Genomic DNA, 12,892 nt, shown 5'->3' with positions numbered 1-12,892 from the left:
CTGAGCTGTCAGCACACAGCCTGACACAGGGCTTGAACTCATGAACCACGAGATCATGACCTGAGCCAAGGTCAGACGCTTAACCGACTGATCCACCCAGGCGCCCCTATTTTCAAAATCCATTTTATTCTTTATCAACCCTAAGAAATATTCTCACTGTTTAGCAATTGAAAATATTTTTTTTTATCTGTTAAAATTTATCCTGTTTCATGTTTAAGAAAATTGATAGGTTCTCTGCCCCTGTAATTTCCCCCCTTAAGGAACAAAGGATATGGGAGCAGAGAGGAAACAAACAGTAGACCAAGATCAAGTTCTTAAAGTTTCAAATGACGTTCTTTCAGAAAAATGCAATAATACTTATGGAGGCTAGCCTGTTGACTTAGTTTTATTGAGATAATTTACATATCAAAAGATTCATCCATTTTAACTGTACAATTTCATGGTTTTTGATATATTTACAGATGCAGCCATCACTACAATCTAAGTTTAGAATATTTCCCCATAAAGAACCCTGAGGCCTGTTCTGTAGCCACTCCCTATTTCCTCTCAGCCCTAGGCAGCACCTAGTCTACTTTATATCTATCTAGATTTGCCTATTCTGGACATTTCATGTAAATGGAATTACATACTGTGATCTTCTATGTCTAGCTTTTTTACTAAACATAATATTTTTGTGATTCAGCCATGTTGTAATGTATATCAGCACTTCCTTTTTTTTTAATTGCCAAATAATACGCTTTTGTATTGATATACCAGATTTTCATCCATTTGTCAGTCGATGATCATTTGGATCCTTTTCCCTTTTTGACTGTTAGGAATGATGCTACTGTGAACATTTGTATACATGTCTTTGTGTACACATATGTTTTTGTTTCTGTTAGGTAGATATCTAGAAGTGGATTTGTTGGGTCATCTGGTATCTCTGTGTTTAACATTTTTGGAAACTTCGGAATTTTCAAAGTGGCTGCACCATTTTACATTCTCACCAACAATAAATTAAGATTCCTGTTTCTCATATCCTCACCTACCTTTGCTATTATCTCTTTTTTTTATTATAACCACCTTGGTATAGAGTAGTATCTCACTGTGGTTTTGATTTGCATTTCCCTAACGTCTACTGATGTTGAGCATCTTCGTTTGCTTATTGAGACATCTTTTTCGTATGTCTTATTTAGAGAAAAGTTCATTCATATTCTTTGCCAGTTTAGTACTGTGTTACTTCCTTGTTATTGAGTTAAAAGGATTTTTTTTTATATATTGAGTACAAATCCCTTATCAGATATGTGATTTGCAAATATTTTCTCCTGTTCTGTGGATTTTCTATTTGCTTTGTTGATTGTGTCATTTGAAGTGCACAAGTTTTTAATTTTGATGAATTCAGTTTATCAACTTTCTTTTATCCCTTGTACTTTATATATTATTTTGTATGTATAACATCAAAAGTACGTGTACAATTAAAGTATAACAATAAAAGAAACAATAATGTACCCACCACCCAACTTTAGAAATAGAACATTGCAAATTCCTTGGAAGTTCCCAGTCTGCCCTCAGTCCAATCCCTCCTCTCAGAAGGACCACTGTGCACCATTTTGTTGACCATCCTTTTCACTTTTTAAAACTTTTCTTAGGTGAAATATACTATATATTAAAAATTACATGAATCATAAATGTACAAATTTACAAAACATTGTAAAATGAACACCTTTGTAACCACCTCTCAGGACAAAATATAGAACATTGGCTGCCTTTCAGCCAATTGGATTTTCTTCTCCACCACAGCTATCCACCACGCCACCCTCTATTCTAATTGCTTAATTTTGCTTATCGTTTTACCGTTCAAGTGGGCATCCCTAAATCCTGTAGTTTAATTTTATATTTTTATTATTCATCCATATTATAAAATGTAGCTATAATTTACTGATATGCATTTCTGTATGACATTCAATTGTCTGACTATATATAAAACTATTCACCTTTTTTTAACTTATTTTATTCTTGGATGCATGAATGGTTTCTGATTTTGGGTTATTTCAAATAGTAGTCCTATAGATTCCTTTACATGTATCCTGTATGTATATACTTTTATTCAGGATATTTCCTAGGAGTGGAATTTGCTGGGTTATAGAATCTATGTGTATCTTTATTACCAGTATACTTGGGTATTTTCCAAAGGGTTTGTCTCAGTTTATATGTTACCTGTAGTATGAGAGTTCCCATTCCTTCACATGTTCATCAGCATTTAGACTTTTCAGACTTTAGAATTTTTGTCAATCTGTAATTTATAGTTGTATCTCATTTTAGCTTTTGTTTTCCTGAGGGTATGCACTTCTTCATATATATGTTGACAATTTGAATTTTCTCTTTTGAGGTGTCTAGAGTTTTTGCCCAGTTGCCATTTGGTTGTCTGCCGTTGTTTACGATTTGTATGAGTTTTATATGTTCTTGATCAAGCCTGTTATCAATTATAAGTGGCTCAAATACTTCCTTTTTTGTGGCTTGCTTTTATCACACACTGAACAGTGATTTGGTGATTAGAGTTTCTTATTTTTTTTTTTTTAACGTTTATTTATTTTTGAGACAGAGAGAGACAGAGCATGAATGGGGTGGGTCAGAGAGAGAGGGAGACACAGAATCTGAAACAGGCTCCAGGCTCTGAGCTGTCAGCCCAGAGCCCGACGTGGGGCTCGAACTCACTGGCTGGGAGATCGTGACCTGAGCCGAAGTGGGACGCCCAGCCCACTGAGCCACCCAGGCGCCCCTAGAGTTTCTTATTTTAAAATACTTAAGTTTGTCAATGTTTTCCTGTACAGCTAGTGTTTTTTTGTATCTTTAAAATTTTTTCCTATTTCAAGATTATGAAGATATTCCCTATGTTATTTTTTTTAACCTGATGACTTTTTTTTTTTTTTTTTTTTTTTTTTTTTTAAGGAGAAAGAGTGAGCGGGGAGGGGCAGACAGAGAGGGAGAGAGAGGATCCCAAACAGGCTCTGTGCTGTCCTCACAGAGACCATTGAGGGGCTCAAACTCACAAACCATGAGATTATGACCTGAGCCAAAATCAAGAGTCAGATGCTTTAATGGACTGAGCCACCCATGTGCCCCTCCCTGTTATTTTTTAAATGCTTTTTTGTTCTTTCATTTTAATCCTAAAATTTACCTGGAATTTTTTTATGAACAGTAGAATTTAGGGAGCCAGTTTCACTCATTTATTTATATTATACCAAGTTCTCTCAACACCATTTATTAAAAAATTATTTTCCTTACTCCTCAGGAGTACTATCTATATATGGTCTGTCATATAGAAAAAAATCCTCATGCAGGGCACTGTTGTGATGAGTACTGGGTGTTCTACATAAGTGATGAATCACTAAATTCTACGCCTGAAACTAATAATTAAACTATATATTAGCTAGCTGGAATTTAGATAAAAGCTTGAAAAAAAAAGAAAAAAAAATCCTCATGCATATTAAAAAAAAATTCTTGGCTAATTCTTGGCCCTTTGCATTTCTACATAAATTTTAGAATTAGCTCATGATGTTTCACTAAAGTAAATAAAAACCGGTGAATCTGTGGGGATTTTGGTTAAGATTGTAATGATTCTGTGGGTTTATTTTGAGGACAATTGATACTTTTACACTACTGAATCTCCTAATCATTGAACATGAAAGGTCTACCTATTATTTAGGCCTTTAATGTCTATAAATATATACACTTTTATACTTTTCACTAAAAGAGTCCTAGTACATTTTTTGTAGATGTGTTTTTTGGTCCTTGATATTTTTTTATTTTTATAATATTGTAAAATTATATAATACATATAATTATATATAATCTTATAAATGTCATATTTTTCAAAAATTATTTTTTCCAACTGTTGATTACTTTCATGTGGAAATGGAATTGATTTTATACAGTGATGTTTATTTTTAGCAGAATTGCTAAACTAATAACATATGTATAGGCTTTTTTTCCACATACACAGTCCAGTCATCTATGAATAATGGCATCTATGAATAATTTGTTTCTTTCAAGTTTTTCTCATAACTTATTTTATTGGCTAAAACTTCCAGTACAGTTGTTGAATACAAATGGTGATAACATCCTTAAAGGGGAAACTGGAACACTTCATTCTTAAACGTATGTGATGTAGTTTTTGGGGATTTTTTGTTTTGGATTTTTTTTTGGATTTTTTTTTTTTTTTTTAGCTATCCTCTATTACATTATGGACGTTCTCTTCTGTTCATAGTTTGCTAAGAGTTTTGTTTTTTAATTACAAGTAGTTGAATTTTAATCATGCTTTCTTTGCATCCACTGAGACACTCATGTTATTTTGCCTTTTTTGTTTTTTTTTTTTTAATGTTTATTTTTGAGAGAGACAGAGCACAAGCAGAGAGGCAGAGAGACAGAGAGACACAAAATCTGAAGCAGGCTCTAGACTTCGAGCTGTCAGCACAGAGTCCAATGCGGGGCTCGAACCCACAAACCATGAGATCATGACCTGAACTGAAGTTGGACACGTAACCAACTGAGCCCCCCAGGCACCTGTTATTTTGCTTTTTAATCTTTTACTGAGGCCCCTTTCAATTGATTTTCTAGTATTAAACCTACCTTCAGTTCCTGAATTAAACCCAGCTTTTTTTTTTTTTAATTTTTTTTTTTTTTAACGTTTATTTATTTTTGAGACAGAGAGAGACAGAGCATGAACGGGGAAGGGGCAGAGAGAGAGGGAGACACAGAATCGGAAGCAGGCTCCAGGCTCTGAGCCATCAGCCCAGAGCCCGATGCGGGGCTCGAACCCACGGACCGCGAGATCGTGACCTGGCTGAAGTCGGACGCTTAACCGACTGCGCCACCTAGGCGCCCCGAAACCCAGCTTTTTTTCATGATTGTGTATTAATGGATTTTATGTGCTGTAATTTAAGATACGTGTATTTATGTTTGTCAGTAAAATTGCTTGTAATGTTTTTCTCATAATGTTCTTTACAAATTTTGGAATCACGGTTAGGTAAGCCAATTTAAATGAGCCAGGGAATTTGCCCTTTTATGCTGTCTGTAGAGACTTGTTTAAAATTGGAGTTCTTTCTTCCTGGAGTATTTGGGGAAATTGTGGGTGAGGCCATCTGTACTTGGAGTTTTCTTTTTTGAAAGTTTAAAAAGTACTGATTTAATTTCTTTAATGATTCTAAGACTGTTGAAGTTTTCTATTTCCTTTTATACTGGTTTCTGTAAATTTTATTCTAATAGAAATTTATTAAAATCTATTGGCATACAAAATTCAAATATCTTCTATAATCTTTTTAGTGTCTATACCGTCTGTAGTAAATATAAATGGTTTCATTTATGTGTCCGATTTTTTTGTACATTTGTCTTAAATCAGTCTCAGTAGAAATTTGTGTATATCTTTAGTCTTTATAAAGAACCAATTTGGGTTCTTTTGAATGTTTATCTTCATTATTTAATGTCTTCTACTTTTTTTGCATTTATAGTTTTCTTTCTCTCACTTCTTGGTGGATGTTTAACTTAATAATTTTCATCCTTTCTTCTTTGGTACATATTTTAAGCCTGTATATTTTCCTTTAATTATTGTTTTAGTTACATGCCACAGTTTATATGTAGCATTTTTTATTATTCAGTTCAAAATATATCTGAAGTTCATTGTGATTATTTTTGTCTTTTATACCCTAAGTTTTTGTTTTAAAATATCTAGTCATAGGAAAATTTCTCATAATCCTTTGTTTCTGATTTTGACCTGATTTCATGATCAGAGAACTTTGTGTAATTTTTCAGTTTGTTATATTTGTTACAGCTGGTTTCATGGTCTTGTATTTAGTCAGTTTTTGCAAATAGCTCACGTATTTGAAAGTGCATATTCTTTAGTGTATTTCAGTGTTCTGTATTTGTCCATTACACCTGTTATTTCAAATTTGTTAGTCTTCTTGTTTAAACCTTTGTTCTTTTTACTGAATTCTGTCTGCTTATTCTAATATCCCATTAAAATCATGGCTTTTTAATAACTTGTCATTTCCTAAGGATTCATTTCCTTTGAGGCCTTATTATGAAATACCTAATTTTAATTGTTAGTTTTTTGATGGATTGCACCTCTTATCAACATGAATTTTAAGACTTTTTATTTTGCCTTCAAGTCTATTTTGTATTGTATTAGTAGAAGATCTCTATCTTCTAAGATATATATATGAGTTTTTCCATCCTTCTCCTTTCAACATTTTTTTCTTATGTTTTAAATATTTGAAAATTATGTTTTACATGTGTCTTTTATAATCAACATGTAGTTAGATTTTTGTCTTAAATTTTTAAAATCTAGTCTGTTCAGTTTTGTCTTTCACTAGAGTTTTTAAAAGCCACTTAATTTAGGGGCACCTGGGTGGCTCAGTCAGTTAAGCATCCAACTTTGGCTCAGGTCATGATCTCGCTGTTCGTGAATTCAAGCCCTGCATTGGGCTCTGTGCTGACAGCTCAGAGCCTGGAGCCTGTGTCAGATTCTGTGTCTCTCTCTCTATCCCTCCCCTGTTCTCTCTCTCTCTCTCAAAAATAAATAATAAAACATTAAAAAAATTTTTTAGGGTGCCCGGGTGGCTCAGTCGGTTAAGCATACAGCTTCGGCTGAGGTCATGATCTCATGTTCATGGGTTCAAGCCCCTCAATGGGCTCTGTGCTGACAGCTCAAAGCCTGGAGCCTGCTTCAGATTCTGTGTCTCCTCTCTCACTCTCCTCCATCCGAGCACGCGCTCTCTCTCTCTCTCTCTCTCTCTCAAAACTAAACATTAAAAAAATTTTTTAACAAAATCCACTTAATTTGATATAACTAAATTTAATGTACTTAACATTCTTTAATTTTACTTCATATTGTCCCACCCCATATGCCTTTTTGTCTCATTTATTGTTTTTTTTTGATTATTTTTTTCCTTTCATTCATTTTCCTTGTTCTATTTTTTTCCTTTCTTCTACTTTAGAAGTTATACATTCTGTTTCTTTTTTTCATTGTATTACAAATCACTGTATACTTCCTTAAATTAAATTCCATCTCATTTAATCATTACCCTTACTTTCACATTGGTTAATAGAAGGATCTTAGAACAGGTTGATTATTTATTTACCTTTCTGCCTACTTAAATGCTATTTTCATGCGTTTTTAATAGTATATATCATTAAACTTCAAGAGACATTATTATTACTTGTATGGCTATATAAATTTAATTATCAATTAAATTTGCACATGTGTTCACCACTGTATTTGCTTTTTTCCCAAATTTGTGGCCTTCCATAAGAAATACTGTATCCTTTAGAATTTTCTGTGCTATGGTGATAAACTTTCTGTGTTTCTTTGAAAAATATCTTTATTTGACCTTCATTCTTAAGGTTTTTGTATTTTGTGTTTTTTTGAAATAGCATCTGAGTATCCTGTTTTCTTTCAGCATGCTAAGGGCATTGTCTCCACTGTCTTCTCATTTCGATTACTGCTACTTTTTTTTATTTTTAAAGTTCATTTATTTATTTTGAGAGAGAAAGAATGTAAGTGGAGAGGGGCAGAGAGAGAGAGAATCCCAATCAGGCTCTGGGGAGCTGCATATGGGGCTCAAACTCCAGAATGGTGGAATCATGACCTGAGCCGAAGTCAAGAGTTGGTCACTTAACTGACTGCACCACCCAAACACACTTCAATTACTGCTTTAGCTGCGTCTTGGGCGCTTGGGTGGCTCAGTTGGTTAAGCATCTGACTCTTGATTTCAGCTCAGGTCGTAATCTCATGGTTTATGAGATCGAGCCCCACATAGAGCTGTGTGCTGACAGCACGAAGCCTGCTTGGGATTCTCTGTCTCCCTCTCCCTCTCTCTCTCTCTGTCTCTGTCTCTCTGTGTGTGCACCTCCCCAGCTCACTCTTAAGTACGTGTGCTCTGTCTCTCTCTCTCAAAAATAAGTAAATAAACTAAAAAAACCCCCATTCTCTCTCCCTCTGCCCTTTCCCTTACCCTGCTCATGTTTTCTCTCTCTCTCTTAAAAAAAAAAAAAAAAAAAAAAAAGGTGTTGAACTATTGCTTCTTTAAAGATAATCTGTCTCTCCCGCCACCTCTTTTTTATGATATTCTCCTTAGAATTGGTCTTCTGTGGTTTCATTCTGTTGCATCTAGTTTTGAATTTCTTTATGTTTGTTCTGCTTGGTATTTTTTTTTTTTTTTGGACTTCTTAAATGTGTAGTTCAGCATCTTCAGTTCTATGAAATTCTAGACTATTATCTGCCCAAATATGTCCTCTTCTTCATTCTGTCTCTCCTCTTTTTATATTCCAGTTAAGCTTATGTTAGTCCTCTTTATTGCATCCTCTGTGTCTCTTCTCTTCTTCTGTATAGTCCATCTTGTTGTTAACCTGTTCTTCACACTGGGTTGTTGTTTTTGATCTATCTTCCAGTTTACTAATTCTCTCCTTAATTCTACCTAATATTACTTTAAATCACTCCATTGAGTTCTTAATTTGGTTATTGTGTGATTTGGTTAAGTGAGTTTATGTAGGTGAATTCACTTATATGTGCAGGCATAGTGAACATAGATAAGTGTTTGATTTCTCTCTGGAGCCACCCTTTCTTCTGCATTTGAATCTCAGGCCTGCTACTTACTGCAAAATACCTGTATAGAATACTTCTCGGTGTCTTAGTTTTCTTTGACTGTAAGATGTGGTGAGTAATAATATTTATCTTTTTGGATGGGTGCAAGGGATAAATAAGTTATTATGCATAAAGTGTTCAGTACAGTGCCTAGCACAGAGTAAGCATCATAGAAGAGTCGACTGCTATCATTTTTATCATCTAGGATGGAGGGGAGAGTAAGGTAGTAGTTGAGATCATGACTCCAACAGTTAAGTATGTTAAACTTTCCTTTGTCTTTTCTTCTCAACATCCCTTCCAAGGCTTTCTTATTATTAGTTAGTATATTTACTTAACCAAAGCTTAGAATGTAGTATAATGGTAAGGAGTATAAGCTTTGGAGTCTGGTTAACCTGGACTAAAATCTTGGCTTAATCTCTAGCTTTTCATTTCCTTACGTTTAAACTAGAAATAACAGTGATTAATACCATCTCAGAAATCATTGTGAGAGTCAGATGAGAAATGATTAGCACAGTGTCTAGCACATCTCAAATGTTCTGTTTTGTCATCATCATCACCGTTAATTGTCATCCTATATTCTTGTCTGTAAAACTAAGATGATACAACCTGCTTGGTAATACTGTTGGAGGACTAAATGAAATAATGTACAGAAAGAGCTTAGCATGATGATTAGAACAGAGTAAATATGGAATAAAAATGGTATTGTAGACAAGTTTTTATTCCTAATTTTTCATTTCTTTTTCATTTTTTTCATTTTCACATGCTGTATTACAAGTGCAGATTGAAGACTGAAGATAGCACCTTCACCTTATTTCTCTAAGTGAAAGTGCCTTTTATTTACATATGGTCTAAGACTCTTCCCTTTTGTCAGTGGCCCTTGAGAGGAATCCATGGTTCTTTAAGCCTGATAAACATTTTGTTATTACTATTCTGCTCTATTCTTACACCACTTTATGGAGTCATTTGCTTTTTCTTTTACCATATTATATCAGACATGATGAACATAGATATCTTAGTTTTAATAGTGGATCTGTTATGTTTTTCCCTTGTTTCTTTCAGTGTTTATTGTCTACAGGAAACCCTACCATATAAATTAAAACAATCTTTCAATGCCAGAAAAAGTTATTAAGCTTCAGGACCTGAAGTTTAACCCTCTATATGACTTATCCAAGTATTGTCTAAATCAAATGGTTCTTTTTAAATATTTGATTTTTTAAGCAATTTTTGTTTTATTACAGTTAGAAGAAAACAGTTGACAACCCCAGAAAAGAAATGGCCATTGATCAGTCTGTCTCATTCTACTGTTCTTTATTTTCAGAGTGGTAGGCAACACACTACCTTTTCAGCAGAATCGAGTCGGAGCCTTTTGATTTGTCTACTTTGGGTTCTCAAGAATGCAGATGAGACAGTTCTACAAAAGTGGTTCACAGATCTCTCAGTCCTACAGCTAAACCGGCTATTAGATTTGCTTTATCTCTGCGTATCTTGCTTTGAGTACAAAGTAAGTGATCACTATCCCATTGCAGAGAAAAATGAGAAAGAAAACATAATGTGGAAAAGGAAGAAGGAAATTTCCTCAATGGCTCTTCTTTGCTAATGTTTAAATTTTAGGGAAAGAAAGTGTTTGAAAGAATGAATAGTTTGACCTTTAAGAAATCAAAAGACATGAGAGCAAAGCTTGAAGAAGCTATTCTTGGGAGCATAGGTGCTAGGCAAGAAATGGTGCGCCGAAGCCGAGGACAGCTTGGTACGTACACATTATCTTCTCCTTCTGGTGAGAATTTTTTCAGTTTCTTTGAAATATTTATTACAGTGGTCATTGTTGCAAATCTTCAGTGATTCGACACTTTTTTTAAAAAAGTGTTTTAAATGAAACTCTGAATTAACTTGAATAACCACATCTCTCTAGGGATTCAAGTTCGAGTCCTGAGTAGGGTGAACATATTTCCTGATTTGTTCTGGACAGTCTCAGTTTATTCCTGTTGTCCTTATGTGATTATGAATAGCATCCCTTATCTTTTAAAATAGACGTTTTAAAAGCAGTTTTAGGTCCATAGCAAAATCGAGCTAACAGTACAGAGATTCCCTGTATACTCCCTAGCACAAAGGCATAGCCTTACCTATTATCAACATCCCTCAGCAGAGTGGTGTACTTGTTACAGCTGGTGAACCTGCACTGACACATCATTATCACCCAAAGTCCATAATTGACACTAGGATTCACTCTTAGTTTCATACTTGCTACATTGCATCACTTCTTACACTTAAAATAAATTTCCTAGTTTGTACAATGAATTCAAATAGCCTGTATTTCAGGGAAAGATATTGTCCCTCAGCCTCAGGTATCAGGGAGAGAAACCAGTTAGTAGCATTTGAGGCCTGTTTCTACTCCCAGATACTGCTATCCTTTAGCCATATAACCTTGGCCAGGTCACTCCATCTCCTCACTTTCCTTTTCCTTATCCGCTTTTGATTGTTTTGGGAATTTAGAAGGTAGTGTAACTAACTGATCTTTCATCATTGTAGTGACCCACATGTGTTTAAACATTTCGTAAATTCTAAAGTCACAAATAATGACGTTGCTGAGAGCTCCTTAGGGTCAGGGACATGGCCTAGTCACCTGTATACATGACATATGCTAATAGTTCAATGTATATTTGACTTAAAAGAGGAATGCACATTTACATGAATATTTTTAATGTTTTCTGATAAGCCATAAACATAGTGATCATTTATTCAAGTTAACTTAAATATCTTTTATATGCTGTTTATGGTTGGAATTTCATAATAATACAGAATCTTTGCCTTTGGAATTAAGAGCACCGTTTGCTTTTTTCCCCCCACTTTAGTTGTATGCAATGTATAGTGTACTTACAGATTTATTATGTACAACAACCTTCTAAAAAAGAATGAAAATGAGGGACCCCTGGGTAGCTCAATCGGTTAAGTGCCTGACTTCGGCTCAGGTCATGACCTCACTGTTTGTGGGTTCGAGCCCCACTCTGGGCTGTATGCTGACAGCTAGGAGCCTGGAGCCTGCTTTGGATTCTGTGTCTCCCTCCCTCTCCCCCTCTACCACTGTGTTCTGTCTCTCAAAAATGAATAAACATTTAAAAAATATATATGAAAACGAACTTTTATTTAGTTCATTTAATTATTACCGAAATCTAATGAAGATTATCTTCAACCTTTAAGTTAAAGAAAATAAAACTCACCAGAGGTAAATAACTTGCCTACGATCATAAACTAAGTGACAGAACCAGGCTCTTTTGACTTCCGATGTAGTGTTCTGTATGTTCTACTGCACCTCTTTCTAAAGTTTCTTGTTGGAGAGAGTGGCACTGTTAGTAGTATGTTATGTTTTTAAACCTGTACCCTTGGGACGGTCATCTTTGTTTGAATGTAGAAATTGAAATTCTGTATGTAGAATCTAAAGGAAATAAATGAATAAACTCCTAGATACCTCTGTTAGTGGTGCCCTAGGTGTGGGGGGAGAGGAGGGCAGAGAGGATGGAGGTGTCAAGAGGTACAAATGTCCAGTTATAAAATACTTAAGTACTGGGATGTAATGTATAGCATGGTGACTACAGTTTATACCATATTGTACATTTGAAAGTTACTAAGAGAGTAGGTTTTAAGTTCTCATCATAGGAAAATTATAATATGTGGTAATGGATATTGACTAGATTTAGAGTGGTGATCATTTCATAAATGTATACAGATATTGAATCATATTGTACACCTGAAACGAATATAATGACATACGTCTGTTGTATCTTAATTTTTAAAAAATTGAAGTTCTTAGAAAAATAAGACCTTTGCAATTCTTATTTGAACTTGGACACCCAAGTTATGTCACCCAATGATAGACATTGGGTGATAAGAGATGAAGGACAATTTCATGGGGGGAAGAAAGTTAATGATAAAAATGTAAATAGATCCCAGATATTTGTTTTGTTAACTGGTAAATACAGGCATATTTTTTTTGTTTTCTTTTACCAAATTTTTTAAAGATAGAGGTTTCATAATAAAAAAAGAGGTGGGAAGAGAAGGAAAGTGAAGGGAAGGGAGAGAAAGCAGAAGACTTATCCAGACATGTCTTTTATTGTGTAGCATATTTGCTTCTCATTATTTTTTTTTTAAGTTTATTTATTTTGAGAGAGAGAGCACACGCACACAAGTGTGGGGAGGGGTAGAGAGGAGAGGAGAGAGTGAGAATTCCAAGCAGGCTCCATGCTGTCAGCTCAGAGCCCAACTCGAGGCTCAATCCCACAA

At 34.6% G+C, this 12,892-nt stretch overlaps 1 protein-coding gene across 9 annotated transcripts in view; it reads left to right on the top strand.

Moving 5' to 3' along the window:
• DOCK7 (dedicator of cytokinesis 7) overlaps positions 1-12,892 on the top strand; it is a 227,551-nt gene that overhangs the window by 170,084 nt on the left and 44,575 nt on the right. For 5 of the 9 annotated variants that reach the window (XM_045035944.1, XM_045035942.1, XM_045035943.1 and 2 more), the window contains 2 exons: positions 9,936-10,118; positions 10,229-10,391. In XM_045035944.1, the coding sequence (XP_044891879.1) occupies positions 9,936-10,118; positions 10,229-10,391 (346 nt within the window). The remainder of the gene's footprint in view (positions 1-9,935; positions 10,119-10,228; positions 10,392-12,892) is intronic. The other 4 variants (XM_045035945.1, XM_045035949.1, XM_045035946.1 and 1 more) reach the window with 1 other exon arrangement.

This window comes from Felis catus, chromosome C1, assembly GCF_018350175.1.
Source record: "Felis catus isolate Fca126 chromosome C1, F.catus_Fca126_mat1.0, whole genome shotgun sequence".
NCBI classification, from domain to species: Eukaryota; Metazoa; Chordata; class Mammalia; order Carnivora; family Felidae; genus Felis; species Felis catus.
This window is presented reverse-complemented; position numbering and strand designations above follow the sequence as displayed.